A 27,020-nucleotide genomic window follows, 5' to 3' on the forward strand; every position below is an offset into this window, starting at 1 on the left:
TTGTTTTCCATAATAGTTTTCACTCAAAGGCAAGAACATGCTTTTAAACTGACCTTTTAAACTTTGTAATGCTAATGCCACAAAGGGACACATGAAAGGAACAATAAGCACATTCCCTAAGTGTGAGCATAATTGAAGTCTCCTCTGGTGATGAGATCTGTGGGAAACGGGCCACAAAGCATCTGAGCTGGGCTTCTGCAGCTGATGGATGGCGCTCTGGGTGGAAGTCCCATGACCGGGGAGAGGCCCAGCTGTACCCTTTGCAGCGGGAACATCATCTCCACCCTCTGGCCGTGGCTCTCGGCCACCCACGTGCCCCAAGGCTTTGCCCTCAGGAGCCAAGGGGGCCGCTTGGGAGGTTTGGATTTTGTGCTGTGGTCTACAGGAGGCCATGGAGGGCTCTGGGCAGGGGAAGGAAGCATAACATAGAAGAGGGAACGAAGGAGAGCAATTGGAGCCAGGGGCCTGGGTTTAAGTTCTGGCTCCGGCACTTCAAAGTTGTGTGACCTTGGGTGAGTCACCTCGCTTCTGTGAGGGTCACTGTAGTACTCAGCATCTATTTATGGAGCGCTGGCCGGGTGCTGGGCACGCGGGGTACAGAGGTGACGAAGAGCATCCCGTAGTCCTTCGTCCCTCCTTGTGATTTCTCTCACCGTATGTATTAGTACCCCATGGCAGCGGTCACGAATTCCCACAAACTTAGTGGCTCAAAACAACGTGAATATATTATCTTACTGTTCTGGAGGATCAGGGTCTGAAGTCAGTTCCACTGGGCTAAAGTCAAGGTGTTGGCAGGGCTCGTTCTTTCTGGAGGCACCAGGGGAGAATCTGTTTCTTTGATGTTTTGGAGCTTCTCATGGCCACCCCCATCCTTGACTTGTGGCCCTCGTCCATATTCAGAGTGCATCCCTCCAATCTCTGCTCCTGGCATCACCCCCCTCTCCTCTTCCCTGTCAAATCTCCCTGTGCTTCCCTCTTACAAGGACGCTTGTAATTACATTGCTCCCACTTGTGTAATCCAGGGTACCCTCATTCATCCTAAGATCCTTAACTTAGTCCCATCTACAGAGTCCTTTCTGCCATATAAGGTACCATTCACAGGCTATCTTTGGGGGCCATTATTCAGCCTACCGTTCCATGTCAAATTGCAATTTGTGTTTGTTTATTTTACATGCCTGGGTCTCCCTTAGGCAGGGAGACAGGCCTGCCAGATTACTGCCACATGTTTGCTGGATGAGTGGGTGAGGAGGTGAATGAATGCATGTTCGGAGTTGAGAAGGAAGTGACATACCACTTGGGCTGTAGAGGATGAGCGTGAGTTTGCCGAAGGATATTCTAGCCCAACCGGAGGGCTTGTGAGAAGGTATAGAGGCAGAGGCTGGGAAGCTCGGCATGCAGGGAATGTGCGTGGAGTGTGAGGGTGCAGAGGGAGAGGGGGCTGGGGTGGTAGGTGGCTAGCTCAGAGATAGCCTGTAGGGCACCTTAATGGGCCTGGATTTGATTTGATTTTCGTTATTTATTTTTTATTTTTAGGTAATCTCTGCACCCAACATGGGGCTCAAATTCACAACGCCGAGATCAGGGGTCACATGCACCGCCGACTAAGCCAGCCAGGTGCCCCTCCTGGATTTTCGTTTTCCAAGAGGCAGTATATGTGGTGGTTGCTGCCTTTGTCTTTGGGGTCATTGCCGGGGTTCGGATTCCTAGGCCGCCACCTACTTGCTGTGTGCTGGGGGAAGTACTGGATCTCTGTGAGGCTCAGCACAGCAGTTCCTTCGTAAGGCTGTGCTGAGAAGCAGATGGCTTTTGTTGCTTGCAAGGCACTCAGCACAGTGCCCGGAACAACCAAAGGAGTCAGAGAGTAGTTGCTGTTATTATTGTCCTTTTTATAAATATTACTGTTGGTGGTGGTGATGACGATGGGGAGCCCTTGAAGGATTTCAGCCAGGCTGTGGCATGGTCAGATTTATTTTATAGAAAGACGCCTTTGATACCCCTGTGAAGACGTGGGGGGCCGGAGTGGGGCGGGACATCACACTGGGGGTCGGGAAACCAGTGAGGAAGCTAGTCCAGTGATCTGGGTGAGAAAGCAAGGGGCAGAGAGCAGAGACAGGTACAAGAGAGATGTTCTTTCCGTTGGGATGTTCCAGAGACGTCTTTGCTCCTGCTGTTCCCTGCTTGGATGTTTCAAGGCGGATGTTGGAGGCCATTTAGCACCGTGCCTCAATCCTCGCTTTTCAGAAAGGGGGAGGCATCTTGCCCTAGTCTCCGGATGGAATAGTGACAGAAGGGACAGATAGAGGTGGGACTCGGGTCCTCAGCCTTTAGTGGCAGAGCCAGTGGCGGTGGGAGGGGTACGTGGACAGAAACTTCTGGTGCAGGTGCAGTTTCTCATTGCCGTGGTCGTGACCCAGCATCTGCACTGCCTCCCCCTTCACCTCCTTCTGCTGCCCCTCCAGGCCTTAGATCCCCTTTCCAGCTTGTGTTTTTTACCAGTCCCCAAGAGAACGCTTGCCGAATCCTGGTAGTGTAGAGACATAGGAATTTTGCGGTTTTGAGTTGAGGAACATGGCCTTGACCCGGTAGGAGAGGATTAGGGCTGCCTGGGCGGGTGGGGGAGGGAGCTCTGTGTTGCAGCGCTCTGGGCCAGAGCAAGAAACTCGGAGTCCGAAGCAGTACATGCTCACAGATTTGGTACCGTGTGTCCTCCGCGGTCTTCCACTCACACCCCTTCATACATCTTCAGGAGGAAGCCAATTCAATAGAACGTAGCATGGCGAGATTACGATTGTTACTTCAGTCATATCTTACCCTGCAAGGATGTTGGAGGAAAAGATATTTCAATGCCACATTCAAAAGGGCTGTCATTTTTTTAACTTAGTAAATGGGTTTTCAGAGAGTGAGGTAATATTGTTATTCTTAATGCATTCTTCAAAAAAAAAAAAAGATTTTTCTTTAGTCCAGATTGATGCATGCTGGAGGGAAGAAAATATCCAGAGAGCTAAAATACAGGTGGGCCGTGTTGAGAAAGTTCCACATGGACATACCTGAACTTATAAATCAGTCTCACAGAACAGGCTTTTGGTGCATTTTAGAGGTTTCTTAGAAATGGCTGCTGATGGCTTTACAAGAAAGCTGGGAGAGAAAAGAAACAAAACAAAAAAGAAAATAGAGATGTGATGAAGAAAACCTGTGCAGTGATGACAAGCACTTGATTTGCGTGTGCGAATGTGTATGTGTGTGTGTTTTCTAGCAGTATCATGGTGACATCAGCAAGACACGCTTGCATTTGGTTCTGGGCAAGTGTCAAACTACAGGATTTATCCACCTGTATGGCTGGTGTGCGTATGTGTGTGTGTCCGTGAGAACACAGAATTGAAAGGCACCTGGGAGGCCGTTTGGTCCCATCCAGGGAAGGAACCTGTGGCACAGAGAGGGAGAGTGACCGTGCAGGGCATACACGAATGGCAGGGCCCGGCTAGAGAGAACCGTCCCCTGAACCCCCACCCAGTGCTCCCTGCCTTCTTCTCTGCTGCTTGTATTTCGGGTTCATTTTCCTCTGGTACATTGACATTTTCTTTTTTTCTAGGAAAAATCAGTTGCCAGTGCCCAACAAGGCTGATGGCGAGCTGGGTGTCCTGCAGCTTGGTAGGTGCCCCCACTGCCTCTCTGCTGTGGCCGGCAGGGTCCAGGGGCCTCCATTTGCTCCGTCTGGGGGGTGGTGGGTGGGGGCTCCTTTCCTCCCACCTGACCTTAGGAAGGAGATCTAGCTGGCCCAGTGAGTAGAGCAGGCTTCTCTCCTTGTGGTTGCTGTCTTCTTCTGCCTTCTGTCTTTCTGTCTTGGAGAAATCCTTATAAGAAGTCTGGGCATTTCTGGACCCACACTGGTGTGGGGGTGTGGGGGTGAAGAGGAGCCTCTTTTGCATTTGGGGTCTCTTTTAGGGCTATTCAGAATGTACAAAGTTTCCAGAAGACAGCTGTGCCTAGGGGAGACTGTCCTTTAAAAAACTGAATCGGCGTATTATTGAGGCATACGATAGGTGAAGTGTACACATCTTAAGTGTTTGGCTCCATGCAGTTTCACACGCGTGTACATCCCTGTCACTGCTCTCCCAGATCACGATAGAGAACATGTCCAGCCGCTCTTCAGTTTTGAAGCCATCCTTTGTTTCCCCTTTCTGTGATTCTCTCCTCCCCGAAGACTGCTGTGTTTGCGGGGCTTGGCAAAGCAGCAGCAGAACGGATGATGGTGACCCAGCGACCAGATTTGAAGGACGAGGCTTGAGTGCCGTTGATATTTGCTCTTCTTCCGGAAGCCAGTGATTTACCTGTCGGGCCATTCACGTACTTTTCCTCTCCTTTCAGGCACCCCTTTTATTTATTTATTTATTTTTTAAAGATTTTATTTCTTTTATTATTTGAGAGAGAGACACAGCGAGAGAGGGAACACAAGCAAGGGGAGTGGGAGAGGGAGAAGCAGGCTTCCCGCTGAGCAGGGAGCCCGATGCGGGGCTCGATCCCAGGACCCTGGGATCATGACCCAAGCCGAAGGCAGATTCAAGCACCCCTTTTAAACTGGAGGAGGAAAGCTACACACTCTTCAGAAGTTACTTGTGTGAGATGTGCGGTCTGATGGTTTGCTTTGATGAGGTTGGAAGGCAGGGGCCTCTGTCTGAATGACGAGGCAGGGCTTTGTTCTGCGCAGCTCACTTCAGAGGTAGCAGTTCCTTAGAGCTGGAATCACCCACGGTGGCCCGTGGGGATCGCTTGGCCGGCGCAGGAAGGGGCAGAGTCCCACCTGTGGCGACGCCGACGTGCGGAGCCAGCATGCGCTGGCCTCTGAAGCCTTTCTGTAAAGCACTGCACTTTAAGATTTTCCAGTGAGAGCCACTCCTGTCTGGACAGAAAACGAAGCACTTCCTGGCCTTCAGAACCCAGACGGCTCTGTTGGAGCCTGTTGGAAGGAAGGCTTTAGCAATTCTCTCAGAACCCAGTTGTTTGAAGTGTGTGTTTTCCAGAGGGAGGCAGAACCCTCTTTGCTAGTGGCTCAGCTAATGATTTAGGAAAGGGGAAGGAGATAAAAGGTAGGACATCATGGAACCCAGTCATCAAGAGAAAGGGAAAGAAGTTTTGGGGTGAGGCAGAGACAGGGAGTACAATTTGGTTAGAGGAACAGCATTTTCTTCCCTACCCTGATTCATTTTCCTTTGGTTCAGTTCAGCCAACTTCCGTTAGCAGTTACTAGCCAGGGCGTAGATGAGGCTGTTGAAAGAACATCAGGGTGAGTAAAAAGAGGCCTTCGTTCTTGGAGGGCTGGGTTGGGTGGGACAGAGGAAGAGAGGTACCCTCTGATACAACACATAGAGAGGATGGTTAGCAGTTCATCACTGCTTCAAGAGACGTATAAGCCGAGTTCTGTGGTGGGTTCCAGAGGTTTCCACAGTGAGGAGGTATTTAGACTGGGCTCTGAAGGTTGAGGAGGTCTTGCCAGGTAGAGATGTGCGACAAGCCTCGTGGGCAAGGCATGGAGTGTGAGAAAGAGTGATTGGCTTGAGGCGACTGGCCCACAGGGGAAGGCATGGGGTCAGGGGGAGCCTAGGCTGGGAACGAAGGTGTGGCAGGGCCAGGATGACCTTGAGTGCTGTGCTAATGAGCTTGGCTGTAAATCATCAGCCAGTAAAGAGCACTTGAAGATTCTGTGCTGGTGAGTAATGTGTGCGGTGCTGTGGGTTTAGGGCTACCTCTGGATACGTGTGGAGGATGGATTTTACAGGTAAGGGCCTGGATGTTGGAAGACCAGTGAGGGGGCTCTTGGAATAGTCTAGAAAAGATGTGATTGGTCCCCTATTCTGTCTGGCGAAATCCTCTGGGTATTTCAAGACCCTGCTGCAATAGTTAGCTTTAATGGAGAGCTTCTCTGACCCTCTAAGGCAGAATTACTTGCCTCTTCTCCTCTGCTCTTAAAACCGTTGCACTATCTCTGTTTTAGTACTCATGTTACATTATTTGTTTGGGGCTCTGTCTCCCTCTAGGCAGCGAGCTCCTTAAAGGCAGGGGTGGTGCTTTACTCATCTCTGGACCTCCCTTGTCCCACTGTCCCACACAACCCCTGGCATATCATGGATGCTCGATGAAGTGCTTGATGAACAGATAGAAAAAGAATGACATATTCCTGTAACAGTGGAGGGAGAAAGGGTGGGGGCGAGGTGTGAGACATCCTGGAGGCAGAATCATCTGGAGGCTGGATCCTCGTGGTGTGTGAGACAGGGCTGAGGTCTCAGCGTGGGTCCCTGGAGGAGGGCTGGGGAGATGGAATCTGTTATCAGAACTGAAGTCTGGAGGCTGCTGTGCTGAGATTCCTGAGTCTGGGGTGTTGGGGTACTTCCGGTGGAAGATATCTGGAGTCAGTGGGAAATATGGATCAGGCACCTGGACAAAGACGTATATGGACCTCTATTACATATTACCATATGTTTTCCTCCAAAGGGTAAATAAAATGGTATCAGAAAACAGACTCCCTTGTTTCTTTTCAACCAGACACTTATACCAGGGCCTTAAAAATAGCATCCTCAAACCACCGGCATTTGCAGATGGTTTTGTCTGCTTGGCCAACATGTCATTCTGGAGTGCTTTGTTTTTCCTTTGCATGGCGGTCCCGCCACATCTGGGCCTGAGGCCTGCTATGTGGTCCTGAACCAAATCCCTGGACAGGGGCCAACTTCCTCCTGGCAGAAGCTGAGGATGACTGCTTCCTCTTCTTCCTCTTGGGGGTCTCCACTGGTCTGCTTCCCCTGGGCCCCCAGCTTTCATTCTCTGATTTACTTCATGGAGCCCTGAGCAGAGTACGTTTCAGCCCTGGTTCCCTCCCGGACAAACTCAGACTCAACAGAAGCCTCCAAATAGGCTTAAATACGGCCCCTTCTGTGCCTCCAGGAAACAGTCTGGCCTGAGGCATTGCAAGGAGCCCTTCAGGGCCTGTAGAGTCACTCAGGTTACTCTTCCCATCTGTTCTGGGCCTCAGCTGCCTGGGGTTGAATTAATCACACATCTCTATTCCTCCAGGGAACATTCTCAGTACTCATCTTTGCAAAGCCTGCCCATCGGCCTTTACCTCCCTTCCTCCTCCCTTTCCTTCTCCACCCCACTCCTTCTCTCTCTCCTCCTCCTGCCTTCTCTTGCCTGTCTTTCATTTCCCTTTAGCCCCACTCCCACACGCCCATGACCTTCCTGTCCTCAAGCCACCATTCTCGGGTATTTAGTCGATATCTGTTTGCTTGTGTGTATTCTTGCAAAATGTGTCGTGTTTTTTGTGTGTATGTATTTGTCATGGTTGTAAATCGTATTGCCTTAGATATCTCATTTGCATTCTTGCTTTCTCTGCCCAGCACCATGTTTTTAAGACCCATGCACGTTGCTGAGGGAACATCTATGGGGTTGTTATTTCAGGGTACTTTTATAAGGTCATGGTCACAGGGTGACTTTTTCAGAGGCCCTAACTAAGAAGAGTTCTCATTTAAATTCAGATTCTCATTTCAATTCCAGACTTACTTTTAATTTTTTTTTAGCCTAAAGGTGGAAGGGTCTCCTTTTTAGTGGACTGGGACTCTGGGAGTTGGCCTCGTCCTATGCCTGGTCCTCCCCCAGGGGAAAAAAGGAGACTGTAGAATAGGATAGAAGACATGTGTCCTGGGGATGTTGGCCTTTGGATAGCATCTCCAGAAGATGTGGGCAGGGACAATGACATTTCTCTCGTCCCAGATGTACAGAATTATGGGAGGTAATGTTGATTTCTATGCAGTGTAGCGTACTTTTTAAATAATCATTTAATCTTGGGAAAATGAGGAAAAAACAGGTTCAACAGGCTCTCTGGAGACTGGTCCGCTCAGCTTTGCCAGCACAATTACCTTGGATTGTTTTCACTTGGGTCCTTCCTCTGAGTGTTCTGGTAAATGCTGCGGCTGTGGGTACAGTGGCCGGAGGGAGGCTCAGCCGGCTGGGAAGGCACAGGCTGGGGCTGCCAAGACCAAGCTGGGACCCTCTCCGGGCCTCTGTTGCTCCAGCTGTAGGAAGACTGTATGTGGCATGTGACTCAGTGTCCCTTCTGGCTGGAGGTCCAGGGAGGTCTGGCTGGCAGGATGGCAGAATGATTGGGAGCTGCCCTGGGTTTTATCCTGTCTCTGCCCCTTTTCCATCTGCATGATGTCAGGCCAGTCCTTTCACTTCTCTAAGTTCAGTTTCTCATCTGTAAGTGGGGGCGATGATAATTTCCCCCTTATGGGGCTGTTATGGGACTTAGGTGCTAAAACTCAAGTGGTTGGCAAGTGAAAGCCACGACAGTGATAATCGGTTACTATTATTTTTTATCAGGAATGGTGGCATTTTCTTTCTTAATTCTGCCCTCTTCGTGTTTGTCCTCAGGCACAGGCTTGTGCACCGTGCCCGCCCTTTGTAAGAAAGGTGTCTGGGCGAGGCTTTTCTGGGCCTGACTCCATGGCTTCAGCCTTAGGCTCTTGTTCACTGCATGTCCTAGAACTTTCTAGTGGACCAGTAGCCAGATCATGCCCACTGGCATCCTTGTGCCGTGGACCAGCATGGGCTGTGACGGGAGTGAGGGCCCTCGCTCTGCCTTTTTTCCTTCTGGTGAAGGTCTGGGAGCCCCAAACGGGAGAGGTGGGTGGAAGATAAGGAAGCCCTCCTTTCATTCAAACTCATCCATGTCCTTGGTGTTAAAGGATTTCTGTTTTTTCTTTTAAGATTTTATTTATTTATTTATCTATTTATTTATTTAGAGAGCTGGGGGAGGGGCAGAGGGAGAGGGAGGGAGAGACTCTCAAGCAGACGCCTGCTGAGTGTGGAGCCTGATGTGGGGCTTGATCCCATGACCTGAAAATGAAAATCATGACCTGAGCCGAAATCAAGAGTCAGACAGTTAACTGACTGAGCCACCCAGGCGCCCCAAATGATTTCTTATTCTTTTCTCCATGGGTCATAATAAGGAGCTCACGTGCCCTGGTATTCTTTCAGAGGATGTGGAGGATGAATTGATAAAGGATGAAGTCATCCTGTCTCCAGGTCCATCGATGCTCAAGCTGCAAATAGTGTCAAAGCCAATCGACCTCTCAGTGGCCAAGGTAGGCGTCACCTTAAAAGTGTGCATTGATACATCTTGATTTGAATTGGTGTGAATTGGTGCAGTGTGAATTGAAGCTGTCTTGGTGTGAATTGGTATGGGTGAGGTGACTCTGATCCCTCTGGCCCCATCCATCTTACGTCTTAGTCATGGTTAAAGTGGAAATTCAGGTGTGGTAGAGAAGAGCCTGAACTGAGAGTCAGGAAAATGGGGGGCCTAGTCCCCTCCAAGAAGAGGTGAGGGTACAGCCTCCTCCCATTCAGACGTTGCAGGGTCTTGTTCTTCTTTCGGCCCAGAGCTGCTTCTGCACATGTGCAACAGGCACCTCCAGAGTTGTGACAGCAGCGGGAGAACCGTCCTCATTAGACCGGCTCTCTAGCGGTCGTCCCCCAAGCTGGGCTCAGGCTGGATTGCAGTGAGGGAAGGACAGGTGGGTGTTAATTCCTCAGCACCGTCGGGTTCACACCAGTGGCCTCCTAGGAGGGACTTGAGCTCGTAGGACTTAGGGAGCAGGTTCCTGGCCTTGTCAGCCTCCTCTGCAGGGATGCCCCGGATTCCTCACCATCTCAGCTGCCAGATGGCCTCACCCCTCCCCTTGGCCAGCAGTTCCTGGGGGATGGAATGCTGCTCCTGCTGTCTTCCACTGGCTCTTGAGCCAGGATCCAGGAGGAAAAGCTAAAATGCCTGGGGACACAGTTGACCCCCTTTTCTTCCTACCTGTAAATACTCAGCACACAGATTAAAAAAAGTCAAAGATTTTTCTAGAAGTTTTATCCCTTCCCATTCCTTCCCTCCCTTTTCTTTCTTTCTTTTGAAACCATGGGGGGCAGGGGGGTGGGGGTTGGGTCAGACACTTTTACATGGCCCCAAGCCTGGAGTAAGTGCTCTGACTCTCTGTAGCCACAGGGCTGTGATTCTCTGCAGTGACCACTCCTGTTTTGGGACGGGCCCTTTGAGACCCCTAAATTTAGACCACCCAGTAGCAGCATCTCCCAAAGCAGCTGGAAAAATTGAGGCCCACCCAGAGAAAAGGAGGGCCTGGGGCACACAGCATCCATAGCACCCAGGCTTTCAGGCTCACAACCCTGTGCCCTGGTGGCCACACTGTGCCTAGCCGGGGGCTGTTGTTCTGTGACTAAGAGAACAGACCTGGGCTTCAGCCGGAAAAGTCCAGTCCCTATAGTTCGCAGGCTCTCGAAAAGCTCAGTTCAAATACGTGGATTATTGGTGCAAGAAGGGAAACCAAGCCCCGATGGACGAATTCACCCAGTCTTCTCTCCTGTGCGCCGCCAGCCCGCATTTGATGATGTGTAGACAAATGCTTCTGTCACTGAGACTTTTTTGTACTTAATGAAAAATAAAAAAGAACCGATTCTGAAAGGAAATAATCTGAATCTGTAGGAAAGATCTGACCTGGAGAGGTGGCAACAGAGCCCATGTGTTGGCCCTTCTGAGACCCTGGGTGTAAAGTCATGGCGGAGAGAGAGGAGAGGTGGCTGGCATAAGGAGGGGGCATCCAGGGAGAGGCTCTGCTTTCCCGGGTTGGTCACGGGCAGTGGTTGGCGCTTTCTGGTGCTCTGGAGGGTGGGGCTTGGGCTTATGGGAGATGAACAGTGAGATCAGTATCAGCCAGAAGTTTAGAGAAGACAGAGCCGTGAAGAAATGGAGGTACTGGCTTGGGGGGTGGCAGAAACCCCTTCACTGGATTGTTGGGGTTCAAGTTGAGTTCATGGGGGACACTTGTGGGTGATGGCATAGAGGAGATTCTTACACGTACTAAGGGGTGGTACTGCAACAGGGGCTGGCAAGCTTTCTGTAAAGGGCCAGATCATATATTTTTGGCTCTCTGTTGCAACTGCTCAACTCTGCCATTGCAATGTGAAAGCCAACATAGAGAAAATAAAATCAAATGGGTGTTGCTGTGTTTCAATAAGACTTTATTTACAAAACACGTGTGGGGCCAAATTTGGCCCGTGGGTCACAGGTTGCTAAGCCTGTCTCACGGCGCTGGTTCTCCAACGTAGCTGCACGTTGGAATCGCCTGGAGAGCTTTTAAAATTACAGCCACTGGAGTCTGCCACCCAGGGGTTCTGATTTAGCTGGGCTGGCGTGTGGCCTGAGCATCAGGATTGTTAAGCACCCCACAGGTGATTGTATGTGCAGTCAAGAACCTCCAAGGTCCCTTCTAAAACTAAAATTCTGTGTTTCAGATTTCCTCTAAGGAGCCTGCAAAGGCCTAGGCCTGGGTCAGCACAGGCTGGTTTGGTTTATGGATGTTCCAGAGGCAAGACCCTCAGCGTCGCTTTTTCTCTTTTCTCAAATATGAGGAGAATGAGTTTGCAAAATAAAAAGAAAAATCGATGAGCCTGCTGGAAAGCAGGCTGCGCCGCTAGAATGCAAGACCAGCTCCTGAGGGAGTACAGACACCGAGTGGCGTATTATTGTTTGCCTTTAAGACAACTAAGGAAACTCTCTCTTCTTTTGACAGGACATAAAGGCCCTTCTGTTCGGCTCCAGCTTTTGCTGTTTCAATGAAGAATGGAAGCTTCAGAGTTTTTCCTTTAATGACAAAGCCTCGTTAAAATACGGCATTGTGCAGAACAAGGCAGGTTGCTTTTACGTTTCCGGGGGACGTCGCTGCGGGCCCGTCACAGGTAGGGCCGGGTGTCCCGCAGTTTGCTGAGCTATCCAGTGCTGACTAGCCCCGTGTTTGCCGAGTTGTCACCCAGTGCTGCAGCTTCACGTGGGGCTGGCAGAGCAGGAGCTGGGGGACGTGACCCTTCCCCCACAGAGGCTTCTCCTCAGTGTCCAGAACCCTCTCTGAGACGGGCGGAAGGAGGCCTTTGTTTAGTTGGGGGCCTCAGAGAGGGTCCTCAGGCAGAGTCTCGGGAAGTGGTTTTGCAGGTAGGGCTGGAGAGAGAGCACTTGAAGGAGGAGGCAGCATGAGTATAAAGGGAAGGCTTTGAGAAGAAGTTTGTGAGGAGGAGATGTTTTCTAAGACAGGGAAATGTAGGTACACCGGGGCAGGATTTGGACATGGTGTATACACATTTCCCGAGTTACACACTTTAAGGGCCAGAAGATACTCTCAATCCAGCAGCCCAGTGAGGTTCCATTTGTCAAGCCCCAGGTGCCTCCCCTTGCTCCTCACTGCCTGTGGAAGAACCCCAAGACCATTGGCCTCTGTCCCTAGTGTGGCCAAGCTCAGCACATCTTCTTATACCCCCAGTTCAAGGGTACCCACGCCTGCTACTCTGATAATTCTTGTACTTGTTGAATAGGGGTGAACCCCTCAAGGAGACTTCTTCCTCTAACGTGGGGGCATGGGGGACAAAGACACACCTGATGGGTGCTGAGGCAGGCCACAGCTGGGCAGAAGATTGCTCACATAAGCAGAGGCTGCTGAGATGGTCAGGGAGGGCTTCCTGGTGGAAGAGGCCTTTAGGATGGGCCTTGAAGGCTGAGTAAACCATTGACACCCTCAGCCTGTGGACATGGAAGCATTTCCTTGAATGACTGGGAACTTATGGTGACGTACTTGGTTTTACACCTGACTGGTTGTGAAGGCCTGCTTTCCTCCCGTGAGACATGCAGATTCGCCCCTTCCTCCAGTGCTGGCCACCGGGGCCTTTGTCACCCCTTCTCTGTGACTAGGCTCAGGGCTCTGTGGAAGGACTCGGCATAGCAAAGGCCCCTGTTTGAGAGGCAGTGGCTTGGTGGCGCTGGGTCTCTAACCTGTGGGCGGAGGCTGGTTCTGGAGGGACAGACAGCTCTGCCTTGGGTCAGTCCTCACGGGCACTAATGTGTGTCCTTCTTTGCAGGGGGGTCCCTGTGGGGTTCTGGCAGCTGTCCAAGGCTGTGTCCTACAAAAACTCCTGTTTGAAGGAGATAGCGAGGCTGACTGCGTTCGGTAAGTCAGCGCTCCTTCTGGCAATATCTTCTTTTCCCGAGGTTTCTCCTCAGTGTCCAGAAAAAACAAGCAAGGAAGCGTGTGTGTTCCCTGATATTTCCTGTCTTCTGGAAAGGGAAATGGCGACTGGCTCAGAGGGCCAGCGCTGCCCAGTTGAAATGACCTGCATGTATTTGTCTCTGGGTCCCATTCCACATGGCAAGTAGCTGCTGGGATGGCATCGAAACTAAGGCCACCCCCTCCTCAGCAGCTAAGCGCAGCAGCTGCCCAAAGCCCATCCACACCCACATCAACCTGCTGGCCCTTCGATGGAGCCCAGGTCTCCCCTCCCTCCCCGTGTTGCCTCACCTCTGCCAACAGCCATTCCCATACATTCCAGCCGGCCCCGCAGTGCATTGCTTCCACTCTCTTCGGCCATTTGTCTCCACCTCACACGTTACGTGTTTGCACATGGGCACCTCCTTCTCCTTCTCACTCACTCCACAGACCTTTCTGGAACATCTCTGTGCAGGCAGAATGCTCTGTGCGGTGGAGGGATGGATAGAAAACCATAACTATATACCATGGTTGGTGCTAAGCTAGAAGTATTGGCCAGGTGCTGGCCAGGGCCGGGGCTGGATGGCCAGTTTGAGGAGATGGCCTCCTTTCGTCTCCCTGTGTGCCCAGTGACTAGCTTGTGCTCAGTTACCCCCAGAGCTACAGAACTGGCACGTATTCTTATTTCTCTCTCTCTTTATTAGTTGAACGATAACATGCATACAGGCAAGTACACGTCTCAAAAAAGTGCATGACTCATATGTGTTCTGCTCAGTGCATTATTGCAAAATCCCCCTGCCCCATCATCCTATCAGCCAGATCAAGAAAGAAAAATATTTCCAGCATGCCGGAAGAGTCGTCCTGCCTAGTAGATACCTCCATTCTCCTCCCAAAAGTTGTGATTAAACAGCTTCTAAAATCACAGCTAAGTTTTGCCAGTTCCTGAATTTTAATTAAAGGGTCTTGTTCTTTGATGTAGGCATTTCAGTGCCTTAAAAAAAAAAAAAGCTTAGGTGTTATAAAGACAACAAGGCCCATTCCCCATTCTTCCGTGTGCAGATTCCTGGGAGGGACGCTGGCTCCCCAGATATCCTGCCAAGCCCAGGACAAATGAAACATCTTTTACCACTTTAGAGGATTTTGCCTTAGATAGGTAGCTTTTCATGCTTGGCATTTTAGAATTTGTCTAATAATATAACTTGTCTAATTACAAAGTAATCATCAAGTGGTTTTGTCTCAAGTTAAAAGATGCCAATTACCAGCATAGCCCAGCCATACCCAGAGCAGAGCGACCTAACATTTCCACAGCAGGATCTCACCTCGTCCTTGTTCTTCTCCACACCACCCCCACCTCCCCATCGCGTCCAGACATAACTGCTCCTGTCTGTGCAGGGCCCCTGAAAGGCCAGCCAGCAAACCACAGTGCGGGCAGAGACCCTGCTGTCGACTGTCCTGGAGAGGTAGCACAGTGCTTGATGTTCTGGAATGCTCCCGACTGAGTGGAACTTGCCAAATGAGCGACCTCTGGCTGCCCTCAAAGGGTGCAGGGACTGTCCCCGAGTGCACATGCGCCCGACTTCCCACCTCCCTTCCTTGTGCTGGAAAGAAGCATGCTGGGAGGGCTTGGCAGGTGCTTGGAGGGAAGACGGAGGACAGCCTCGGCCTTGCCTTCACGGCACCTGTGATTGAGCATGAGAGCCAGACAAACAGGAGGCTCCAGGGTATGTGCCGGATGCTCAGGGTTCCCCCAGACCTTAACGGGGTGGGGCAGGCCTGTTGGAGGGGTGACATTCGAATCCCGCTGAGGTCTGGAGGTCATCGACTCCCAGTTGGCTTCACACACATCCTTATATATGCTCGTTCCTCCCTCAATTTCCCCCTTCCCAGCGAATCCCTCAGACTTCTTCTTGGGCTCCTTACTGCACAGAGGCCTTGACATCACGGAGGCCTTCCCTAGGTGAGAAGAACCCCGGGCCTGCTCCAAGGTGCCCTTGTTCCCTGACATCGTTACCTGTCCACGGTCGCACCCCCACCGCTCCACCCCCTGGGAATACCAGCCCCATGAGAACAGGGGCCTTCCTGGGCTGCCTGGTTCACAGCCTGTCCCTGGCATCCAGCCCAGGGCCTAGGCCACAGAAGAGGCCCTCGGAATTTTTGTTGAATGAACACATGCACAAATGCATGAGTTATCCAGACTCACAGGGAGGGGAGGGAATGGTGTTCCAGTAAGGAGAACAGCATGTGCAGAGAGAGGCCCGAGGGCAGTGAGAGCAGGGCAGACAAGGGAGCTGAGAGCTGCCTGGGGTGGCCAGGGCAGGGTTTGCGGGGGGGCAGGGTGAGACCTGGGGCTGGCAGATGGGTCAGGGCCAGGCTGCCAGAGGGGCCTTGGGGCCTTACCAGCTGCTTGGGTCAAGCCTTGGCCTTGGCCCTCATGGGAGATGTCTCATAATTCATTTCAGCCCTCTTCTCATTCAGAGCTGCTTTTGAACTTGGACTTTGTACTTGGGGGGAAGTTGTGGATTGTTTTCCAATGATTGGGATGGGGCATTTAAGTTGGTTCCAGGAAGGGCTGTTTCTGTCCAGGGCACACACAAGGCAGGCTCGATTCCTTGTCGCCCACCCCACACACCACTGAGGGAATGTTCCAGCCTCTGGATCCACAGGTACATTCTCCGGGGAGCGCTCTGCTCTCCACACCAGAGAGGGGAGCGAGGGCTTGGAAGGCAAAAAGCCATCCTGGTTGTGGGCGAAAGTCGGGCTCTGGGCAGAAAGAAAACCGGGTGAGCAGTGGGAAGTGAGGTTCTTTCTACCTCTCACCATCTGCCAGCCAGCCACTGGCCAAGCCTGGGCTTAGGCCCCAGTTTACAGTGACAGGTGTCTATTTAAGCACTGACTAGATGGAGAGTTCCATCAAGTCTTTGCTGGGAAGGAGGCGGAGGGAGTGCAGCCGTGGCTCCCACGGGCTCCCTGTCAGCTGGGACTCTGAGAGAGGAGTCGGGGCCAGCCTAGATTGAAGGCCCTTGGTGGCCAGGCTGGTGGGTCTGAGCTGGGTCCTAGGGGCAGTGGTGGTTAGGCAGAGGGAGAAGGGGGAAGAAGGAGCTGCGGGGGGGTATATGTAGGGGTGTGCCAGGTGGGAAGGAGCCCCAGTCTGGCTGCCTGGCTCAGCAGTATGTGTGGAGTATCCAGGGAACTCGGCCTGCTGGCCACGGTCCCCTCCTCCAGGAAGCATGGAAGGATTCATGCTGCAGAAGAGTGACCTCAATTTTCTTGGGAGCCCCACAACTATGGGTGCTCCTGGTAAGTCCCTCCCCTCTCTGCCCCCACCCCCTGCTGCTCCAGGTGCTGCAACCAGGGCTCATCTCCATGAGGTGGAGCACTGTGGGCTGGCTTTCTGCTTCCATCCACTGGGGCTCTAGCAGGAGCTCAGGAAGAGGTAGCTCAGAGAGGGACAAGCTGGGAGAGTCCCAGTGGTGATGGACTATAGGCAAGGGGCACCAGATGCCTACACACACACACACACACACACACACACACACACACACACACACACAACACACACCCCCACACCCCCAGTCCTGTGTTTCCTTCTCCCACTTCCCCTGCCATGGGGCCGGGTTTGCTGAGGTTACAGCCTGACTCGGGGGCTGGAGGGCCATTGGGGGTGGGAGAGGAGAGTTCTTCTGGCTTCAAGCTAGGACTTGGGTCAAACAAAGGCCCGGGGAGCAAGGGGCTGGTGCCCAGGGCTGGCAGCAAAGGAGGGAAGTGAGAGCAGAGTCTGGGTTGCTGTTTCGTGGTGATGAGGCCCTACAGGGCTGGGTCCAGAGACCTGGGCTGCAGCACTTCACCTTCTCCATTGGTGAATCTCTGTCTTGCCTAAGTTTGACTCAACAAGGAAATGCAAGCACAGTCCTTTGTAAATTATCAAGGGCTGTGCAAGCAGGCAGGACCATCTGGGGAAGCCGAGGCTCAGAGAGGGGAGATGCTCACCCAGGGTCACTCCTGGCATCTGCGGCTGAGCCCTGTCCGCCTTCGTGCTCTGCTGTGCCCCAGAAGAGACTCTGAGCAACAGGAGAGCCAGAGAGGTCAGGAGGGGCCGACGCCAGGCGTTTGGAACATTCGTGTGCCGGACCCCCAGACGGACTCTCAGTGACCAAGGCGTGGCTCTGTGTTTTACAGAGGCCTTCTGGGCACACCCTCCCCCTCTCCCCTACTTTGGAAGAACTCGGTACGGAAGTACAAAGAGTAATACAGCAAACACCTCATGTGAGCAAAGGGTGACACCCTGTAGGAGCCCCTCTTCATGCCCAGCTCCTCTGGTTTCATTGGTTTATTCATACAATTTTAATATCGACGGGTTGGGTCATTGATGTTTCTACATGGGCAGTGTGTGCTGAGATGGGTTCGAGGCTTCAGTACTTCCTTTTGACTCTGAAATTCCAGGATTTGAGAAATGACCCAACTTAAAAAAAAAATACAGGTGACTCCTTTTTTCTCTTCAGGAACACCATGGTGGCCTGGCCCCCCACACCTAGGCAGCATGTGCAGCTGCCCAACTCTGGGCTCTGGGGGGCGCTTGAAGGACCTGTGGGCCTTCCCATGCTGGGGCTGGCGGTGGGGCCCCTCCTCGCGCCCTCCGCCCACCACCCGCCACCCGCCACTGATGGGGAGCGATTCTGTGAAAGCAGCGTAGGGGATTGACTGCGCCCTCCAGGGAAGTCATGCTGAAATAAAGGCCTCTTGGCACTTGTGGTGTTTTTTCTCTGGAGCTGTCTGGCTTCATTAGGACCCACTCCGTCAGGCCGGCAGCTGGCCTCTCCTCAGTTGGGGAGGACAGAGCCAGGCGGCAGGACTCTGTGTTTTCCCCTTGAGGAGGTGTTGTGCCGGTGTGTGGGAAAAGACGACGAGCCTCACTCCCCTGCAGGCCTAGAGAGAGCCGCAGACAAGGATGTTGTCCCCTCACCTCCTCTTCCCTTTGAAATTGTGAAATTCAAGGCCCAGAGAAAGAGGGGCACTTGCCCGAGGCCTGTCTGGACACCGTAGCAGAGCCAGGCTTGGACCCCAGGTCCGGTGGCCCCCGGACTGGCCTTCTCCCCACTGCCTGCAACAGCTTGTGAGCCTGAGAGGGAGCAGAAAGGCTGTGGTCATTCACCAGACTTCCTCTGGGTGGTTTGGAGACGCGAACCGCTGGGCACATCAGAGTGGATGGGTGAGGCCATTTCGAGATAGTTGGGATCAGAACATCTCTTAATCTGAAGGACTGGAGTAATTTGGGCAAACATGCAGGCTGTATTACTCCCCTATGCTCACCACCACCCGTAGGCAAATGTCTTCATCCTGTACTTCTCCTGTGAGGAATTAGACGCTTAAAGAAACTTCTCTTGGTTGGAGAGCCTGGCTGGGTGCTAGGTTCATGGTAGGAGTTTGATGAGTGCACGTCTGACCGATGAAGGCAAACAGGAACCACCCTTGCCATTGAGATTTTGCAGGCGAAAGCAGGGAGATACCTGGTGAAGCTGGAGCCTGGGTGACTCACCACAGCGCCCCCTTCCTCTCGTCGTCTGCACGGACAGCCCTGTCTACCCTGTGGCCAGTTAAATGGCAGAAATGGCAATACCGGAATGATGTTTGGGGGCACATGGCCCAGTGTCCACATCTATGTGGGAAGGCGAAGGCCAGCGAGGGCAAGGGGCTTCTCCAAGGCCTGGGAGCCAGGAACCAAACCCAGGCCCAACCACTGCACTTTTCCACTGTGTCTTCTGGAAAGATGTATCTCAAAAGAGCAAACGGGGGCCCAGGGAAGGATGGAGAGACTGGAAGTGTTTCTAAATGGAAGCCAGTGTAAAAAATGAGGACTTTTGTGTAGAAACGCAGAGGTTCAGAGGGTCTGTAACCAGTCCGTGAGATCAGAAAGACACGGGCCGGACTGAGAAGCCAGATCTCTTGATAGTGTTTCATGGTGCCCAAGAGACAGGCTTGAAGACAGAGGGATGCTGGTTCCTAAAGCCAAGAGCTCTAGACAGTTGGTTCCATTTCCCCAAGTTCTCCTTCCTCCCTCAATGCTGTTTTAATTTTTCCAACTTTCCTAACTGTGTAACCTTGGGTGAATCCCTTAGGCTCTGTGCCTCAGTTTCCCCATTTAAAAGCAATAATACTGCCACCTCGATAGGGTAGCTTTAATGGCTCATGAAATAATACATGCAACGTGTTTCTAACAGTGCTTGGCACATGATAGATACTTAGTATATTTCGGCTTTTCAAATCTCATTTATGGCTACACTTGAGAAGCTTTCAATCAAGCACATGACTTGCTTCAGCAAGTTAGTGTAGAACACAGTGAATGTGTGAAAGGAGACCTCTTGGTTCCACGTCTGCAGGTTTCCCAGCATAGATATTCTAGGCAGAGTTTAAAGTCCAGACACAAGTTTGCACGACTCCTAGCCATGGTAAGGGTTCTAACTGGGGGGATCCCTGGTCACACCTGTGTTGTAGGAAGAGCCCACAGGGACAAGATGGAGCAGAGATGCTGGTCAGGCACTGGCTGGAACAACTCAGCTGGGGAGCGGAGCACCCTGGTCCCGGGCAGGGGCAGGAAGGGGATTGGCAAGGGTTTTCAGGAGGTGTGTTTGACAGGATGTGACGGTCACCTGGGTGGGGGCCGGGCAGGAAACAGGAGCTGTGGGGATGACGAAGCCTACTTTCATAGGTTCTGAATCCAAGGGGATAAGTGTCCAATCCCTTCTCCTTTGTCTGACAAGCCCTGCTTTCCAGGCCCCTCTCCGTCCTTGGCATCACCTCTCCGGAAACCCAGCACAGCATTTCCTCACCTCTGTTTTCGTAGTTGATGGTGACCCAGGCCAGTGCTCCCCCCAAAGCCCAGGCCGCCTGATTTGGTGATGGCATGGTAACCATTTCCTCGAGGAGCATGGCGGGCTTCCAGAGGCTGCACAAGTAGCAGGCAGTCTGCCATTTCATTTTTCAAGTGGTTGAGGACTTGTTGTTTGTCTCATTAGGTTTGAAGGATACCCTGGTGTCAGGGGCTTCTTGTCACGTTTACACCAGATGGTAGGAGTTCACCTTCCCGTCACCACAGCCAAGGTGGGGACTTGATGTTTCCATAAAGACAACAGTGATAGGTATCCATTACTGACCATTCACCCTGTGCCAGGCACTGGGCTATGGGCCTTTACACACATCACCTTGTTTAAAGTTCCCAATGCTACAGAGGAGGTACTAGGGTCCTCTCCAGTTTATGGAAGGGAAAACTGAGGGACGATTGTGTTGTTTGCCTCCTATTTTAAAGGCATTGTACAGCCTGGATGCAGGCCACTGGCTCTGTGTCTCAGGCACTGGGGAGTGACCACGTGCTGCCCGTCACAGTGACCTGTGTCCTGGTCTCCTGGTTCCCATTTCTCCAGTTTTCTTTCTCCCTCACACAGCTTAGCATGGAGCTCAGGTGTTAGTTGGCCACTGAAAACATAGAACCCCCACCCCCACCCCTTGCCCCCTGCCGTGTATTCCTTTGAGCCCCAGCAGGGTCTTCATCGAGGCACTTTTGTTTGTTAGGAAGAGCCTAACACTCAGACTGCTTTTGTAAGAATTTAATTTTTCTAAGGACTTAGAAAAAATTCATAGACTCCAGCAGTGGGCAAGAAGTACAGCTCTAGGAGCCCTGGAAATGTGAAACTGAAGGAAGTGTCTCTATCAGGCTGTTGCCTGTTCTTCCCTGTTGCTCATTTCATGCACCAGGGCTTCTGTGTTACCATTTTTATCATAAGGCGTCTCTGCCATTTTTGACATTGCTGACTGCCTGTTTTGCTCACAGCCCATTTGCTCCTAGGACTGTGTAATAGCACCATCTCCCAGCCGTGCCCCTACTGCCTTGCTGCTTCCTGCCGTCCTCTGCATCCCTGGTACACCAGAGTCCTGTGGGGTTTCATCCTTGGCTGCCATCTCTGCCCTTTCTCATCCTCTGTCTGGAGGATCTTAGCCCCTCAAAGGGCCAAGGACCTCTCACATGCTGGTGGTGCATAAACCTATCCACAGCCCCGATGCTCTCCTGGGCTTTCCATGTGTCAGATAGCTTCACCCAGGGGGTCCCACGTGCACCTCCAGCTGCTCCCCCAGTCCTCCTCTCTGCCCTATATTCCTCATTTCAGTTGGCAGCCCCACTGTGCACCCACTAAACCCCCAGAGATTACCATGAATCCTTCCTCTTCCCCATCCTACAACCTATATCTAAGTAACCAGCAAGGCAGGCCACTTTCCTCTCTGCACCCATGATCTCATTTCCTGTGGCTGGTGGGAATGAAGGGCACCTGCTTGCACAGCTGCTGTCTCCAGTGGCCCGGATGCTGGGAGTGGCCAAGGCTGGGTCAGGGCAGTACCAGACATTTGCCTGGGATGGCTCACTTTCCTCTGGATGGCAGGAGCTCCTGAGCACATTCAGCACAGCCTCCTGGGCTCCGTCAGAACTCACGGCCCTGCCAAGCCTCCAGGGTCCCCTCTGCTCCCCCCGGGCTGTTTCCTTGACCTTCTCCTCCTCCAGCCCCACCCAGGGCCTCTCCGTCAGGGCTCTTCCCTTGGCCCTCGGAGGAGGAGGCCCTGCTGGACGGAGTCCCTGGGCTGCAGAGCCCTCTCTGTGTGGCAGAGGAAAGAATAGGCCATCTGCTACAGGGCTGCCCCGTCCCTGGCTTGTGTCGCCATGGGCATAAACACACTCTCTTTTTCCTCCTCAGGCAGCTGCAGCCTTCCAATGCCCGCAGGACCCACTGCCTCGCTCTGGCCATCGCAGACATCGTGTGGCGGGCCGGGGGCCATGAGAGAGCCGTGGTCACACTGTGAGTGCTTCCCAGGGCTGTACACGGGGCTCCACTCACGCGTTGGCCCAGCTGCAGGCAAGCTGGCTGTGCGCTTTCCTGTCCTCGGAATCGTCTTCCCACCCAGCTTGTCTGTGTGTCCTCCCGGACGCTAGCCCTGTGCCCCATGGCAGCACGAGCCCAGGGGGGCAGCCCCCCACAGGGAGAGGCCCAGAGGAGCCTCCACGGAGCTCCAGTCTCCTCTCTGCCTGGCCTTCCTCCCTGGGGAGCCTTGGGGGATGCATCCCATCTGAGAAAATCTCAGACCTCTCAGGAACCAGTCACCCTCTGCTTCATATGTCTCTCCTAGTCCCCGAAGCATGCTCCCTTTCACTTTGTCACTTGGACCCCCGTTCCATGGAGGAAGAGACTTCCCCTGCCCCCTCTATCGCTACTGCAGGCCACATGGATGGTTTGCCGGCTCTTCAGTCTGGCCCTTCAGAGTGGAAGCATCACTTCATCCCAGGCCTGTGGCTAAGCTTTAGTAAAAGGGGTGCCTTTGGGGGCCAAAGACTACACTCCGGAGCTCCCCGGTGTCTTCATTCCTGGGCTCTGACCTGGTGGGTCAATAGAGCATACTGCTTAAGAGAAGGGGCTCCAGAGGCTAACTCCCAATGCTGTTGTTTATTGGCTGTTTGACCTTGGGCAGCTGACTCAACCTCTCTGTGCTTCATCTGTTTACTCATCTGGAAAATGCAGATGATAGCAAGGATCATCTGGTAGAGTGACTTGAGAATTAAATGAGTCAATATAAATAATGTATAATAAATGATAATATTATCTATCCATTTAAATCATTTATCCACATAAATAAATGGTAAATAATAATAAACGTGAAGTGCTTAGGACAATGTCTGGCACATACTAAGTACCATGTCAGTGTTAGGTATTATTGTTCCTATGGAGTGCTTGTCCTCGGTCCTCGTGTTCCAGTGAATACGTTATTCCACATTAACCCTGGCCCTTAGCATCTGCATGGCAGCCCTGAAAGCAGATGGGGCAAAAATTCAGTTTCTCCCTGTTTTACAGATAAGCAGACAGAAGGCCAGAGAGAGGCAACAGCCGTTCCCAGCCTACGCAGCAGGCTAATGGCGCTGTGGGCCCCACACCCAAACCCTGCTTCTAGTGCCCGCCTCACCGGGCTGCACATGCCTGGTGTGGTTGTAAACAGATGGTGATGGGGCTGGGGTGGGGAGCCTCAGGCCAGAGGCTGGAATTCCTCACGGCCTTGAAAGCTAAGGGCAAGTCAGCATTCCTTTGTCTGGAAATCTGTCAGTTGTGGGTGAGAGGCAGACTCGCTAGTGCCAGGACTTGGGTTTGGTTACCCCGAGCTCTCCTTCTGCTGTCTTTTCTCCCTTCCTTTTCCCACCCCCACTCGTGGCGTCCTCTGGGCCCAGCCCAGTGGGTGAGTTCAAAGTGGAGGGGAAATGAGAAACCCTTGGTCCCATTCTTTCCTCCGGAGCCACCTTTTGATTTGTTCTCAGTTAATGGCACATGTGGTTTCACCCTGGCTCAAGGGCATGTCTTCTGTCCACGCACAGGACTCATGCATCTCCCTTTCCTTTTTAGGGCTTCAGGAACACAGCAGTTCAGTCCAACAGGGAAATACAAAGCAGATGGAGTCTTAGAAACAGTACGGCTTTCTGGAAAATTATCACGCAACCTTTGGCTTTGTTTGGGGACGGTCTCCTTTCATATAAGTAAATCCTCCCTCAGCTGGGGATGGGCCAGCCCTCCCTGCAGCCCAGGCTAGCGGATCCTCCACCTGGGAATGGGGTGGGGGCCGGGGTGGGGGGCTAGGGGGTGGGCTCTCGCCAGAACTGCCCTTGTGGCCGAAAGGCTGATGGGTGCCCCGGTCACGTGGAGGCTGTACAGAGAAGAGCGGCCCGTGCGTGATGCCTTCTGGCCAAACCGCAGCCGTCTCTGTCCCTCTCTGTCTCCTCAGCACCCTCGCCGGGGTTGTGAGAGGGCAGGGGGGTGGCATGGAGATGGAGGGGGGAAGTTAGAGAGTGGGGAACAGAACACCAGCCATGAAGCCAGACCTAGTTTGACCAAGTAAGGGAAAGAAATGGAAGACGTGAGGGTACAGACACAGTGACATTTCCCACAAACGCGCCTCCTCTTCACAGAGGACTTTTATTTGACCTCCTTTGTTTCCTTTGATCTCCCCTGGTCGGGTGTTCTCTCTACAAGTGGTTTTTTTCCTGAGCTGCCCGAGAAAGCAAAGGAGACTGAGACCCACAGCTTCCCACTGAACTCAGGACAGTGAGCTGGGCTCAGAGCTGGCCCGGCAGTGGCCAGTTGGATGGGATGCCCACCCCGGCCCCCCGTGTGCCCCCAGGTGCTTCTCAGATACCTGTGACTGGCCCGCAGGGGTGCAGCCACGCGTGATGCTGGCTCCTTCACTTGAGCTCCCCGGTGTCTTCATTCCTGGGCTCTGTAGGCCTGGTGCAGATGGCAGGGCGGACTTGACCCCGGAGACCCCAGCTGGGCCCTGTCTGCCTTTTAAGTCACACGCAGGCATGGGGGTGCCTCACTGTCCCGGCTCCCGAGGTCGCTACTGTGACTGCAGGGACATTCTCGAGTGGGGTCTTGTAGCTACCGGAGCCAGGGTGGGACATGGAAGCATCTGTGGGGCTCGGGCAGCTCACGCTGTGGGTTTGTGTCTCCTCAGCTCACACTGCACAGTTTGACCTGCTACGAGGAGCTGGTGACTTTTCTTCAAGAAAGCATCCATCAGGTATGGACAATGGTTTATATGGGGGTTGTGTGTTGTTAAGCCATCTGCTTTCTTTGGTGGGGACCCTGCTGGATACAGGACCTTGCTTGGTGTTCTGGCTGGCTGGCTGGGTCCTCCAGCACCCTGTCTGCTGGAGGGGATCTGTGTACCCACTCCTTGCTGTGAGATGGGGTGGCACATGTCCAGGGCCTGAAGAGCTCAGAGTGCCATGGGGATTCAGAGAAGGGTTGTAGCCTGGCTGGCTTTGTGGAGGAGGGAGTGAAGGCTCCATGGTAAAGGATATGATCTCTGGAGCCTTCAGCCTGGGTTTGAATCTAGGTTTCACCTCTTACATAGTAGCTCTGTAACCTTGGGCAACTTCTTTAGCCCTCCTATGCCTCAGTTTCCTCATCTGTAAAATGGGGCTGATAACAAGAGTACTTAGAACTAGCGCGCTGGGCTTGGTGTTGTCATTGACTTTTGTTGTTGACGTTATGATCACCATTAGTGTGATTATTTAAGGCCCCCTTGAGATTGGTTAGCTGGACATGTGGAAATGAGGGGGACGCCTTACAGGGGCAGGGTGCAGCACAAGCCAAGGCCAACAGATGACCTCTGAGATCCCCAACCGCAGGGTCTCATTTTCTGATGTCTGTGTGTCAGGATGGAAGGAAAGAAAGAGCGCCAAGCCCTTCTGTCCCAGTGTGCAAGCAAATACCTCCTCTGTGCCTTTCCTTCAGCCTTCTGAGCTGTGGGACCAGCTCTTTGAGGCTCCGGAGAAGGCGACCGAGGATTTGCTGGTGAGCCCGGAGGGTGGGAGAACTTGTCAGATATGGGACCAGGCTGGACACTCCTGCTGTCAGAATACTCTCCTCTTGTTCCCCGAAGGCACTGAGGGTCTGGGCATAGCCTAGGAAGAGTGCCAGCCCTGACCTCACAGATGCTTCTTGGGTAGGAAAATAGGGCCTGCTTGGAGACCCTTGGGAGGCAGGGGTGCAGTCAGTAAGGCACTGATTCACCCCACATTTTCTGCCCCAGAGCTGTTGCCTAGGGATAATTCAGCCCAAGGAGACTGGCCCATGTTCTCAGCTTAGGATGCTGCCTTTCTGCACTGACTGTTCCGTCTGGCCATTCTGGGAGGTGCGAGGGAGGGGCTCTGACGTGGGAGGGGTCCTGGCCTCGGCCAGCCCTCCCTTGCTCCCTGTCCCTGGCTCCCTCTGGTTCTTCATGGGCGTAACCCAGTGGGCTGTGTGCTGATGCAGCCTGCTCACGGGCTGGCCCAGAGCAGAAGGGGCCTGGGGCCCTCCTCTGGCTTAATCCTCGGCCACATGTGGCCTCAGGAACATCACTGGGCCTCAGTTGCCTCGCCTAGAAAACAGAAGATGGAGCAGTCAGCAGATACTTTCAGCTCTTTATTGTCCAACAGAGGTTTTTAAAGAAGAAACTTAAATGCATGGAAAAGAATGTCTTCTAAATTAAGCAGCATGCGCCATCTAAATAAGCAGAAAGGATCCTACTCTTAACTGCACTCAGCGTTGTGAGAATGCAGCAATGCATCTGAGAGTGGAGCAGAGCCTTATCACCTCGGTGTGTGTGTTTGGATTGGGGGGGGGGGCAGGCCCCCAGGCACCTGTGTTAACACCCAGGAGAGGGAAATGCCCTGGGAGGCTTCTAGGGGACAAAGGAGAGTCCTGGGGCAATTGCTCGCAGGCTCCAACGGACTGTCCCCACCCACGGATGGCTCCGGCCGGGGTGATGCCTCTGCACCCAGGCTTTCTACATCCTCATCTGTGAAATGGGGTCTCCCTTCTCCCTCAATCCCTACCCTAGGGTTTTGGTGAAGCCCAAGCAAGATAGCGACTATGGAAACCATTCAGAGTTTGGCGCGGTGCCAGGGGAGGGGCCGCCTTCTTCCTGTTGTACCTCTGGACCCAGAGCGACTCCCCCTCCTCACTTGGCTCTAGTCTCTCTGTGCCTGTGGTCAGTCTTTGGCCCTCCTCACCTGGGAAGGTGGTGTTTCCCCCACCGTTTAATTATGTTTTTGCTGGAAGCCGTTGAGCTGCCTCAGCACTACCCTCACCAAATTCATTTTTCATGGCCTGGGCCTAAGAGGGGTTCCTCGTGCCAGGCCTGGAAATGAGCACTCTGCCCAAAATAAATAGCCTCCTTGCTATGTTTTCATTACTGCTCACCCTCCGGGCGGGATGTCTGGCCGCCCCCTGCGAGCCGGCGAGGCCCCTGCCCTGGCCTCCGATTGGGGTTCCAGGGTGGGCTTCAGTCTCTCCAGGGCCCGAGCAGTGCTGGAGAACGGCCTCTTCTTCCCAAGCCATACCAGACATTTTTTCTGGACCCTCACGGCGGTTTCCGGCC

At 53.0% G+C, this 27,020-nt stretch overlaps 1 protein-coding gene across 1 annotated transcript in view; it reads left to right on the top strand.

Annotated features, from left to right (window-relative positions):
- MINDY4 (MINDY lysine 48 deubiquitinase 4) overlaps positions 1–27,020 on the top strand; it is a 101,962-nt gene that overhangs the window by 40,706 nt on the left and 34,236 nt on the right. The window contains exons 6-12 of the mRNA XM_044919980.1: positions 3,590–3,648; positions 9,025–9,131; positions 11,619–11,735; positions 12,952–13,040; positions 21,812–21,913; positions 23,501–23,564; positions 24,606–24,671. Of these exons, the coding sequence (XP_044775915.1) occupies positions 3,590–3,648; positions 9,025–9,131; positions 11,619–11,735; positions 12,952–13,040; positions 21,812–21,913; positions 23,501–23,564; positions 24,606–24,671 (604 nt within the window). The remainder of the gene's footprint in view (positions 1–3,589; positions 3,649–9,024; positions 9,132–11,618; positions 11,736–12,951; positions 13,041–21,811; positions 21,914–23,500; positions 23,565–24,605; positions 24,672–27,020) is intronic.

This window comes from Neomonachus schauinslandi, chromosome 12 (assembly GCF_002201575.2).
Source record: "Neomonachus schauinslandi chromosome 12, ASM220157v2, whole genome shotgun sequence".
In the NCBI taxonomy this organism is placed as follows: Eukaryota; Metazoa; Chordata; class Mammalia; order Carnivora; family Phocidae; genus Neomonachus; species Neomonachus schauinslandi.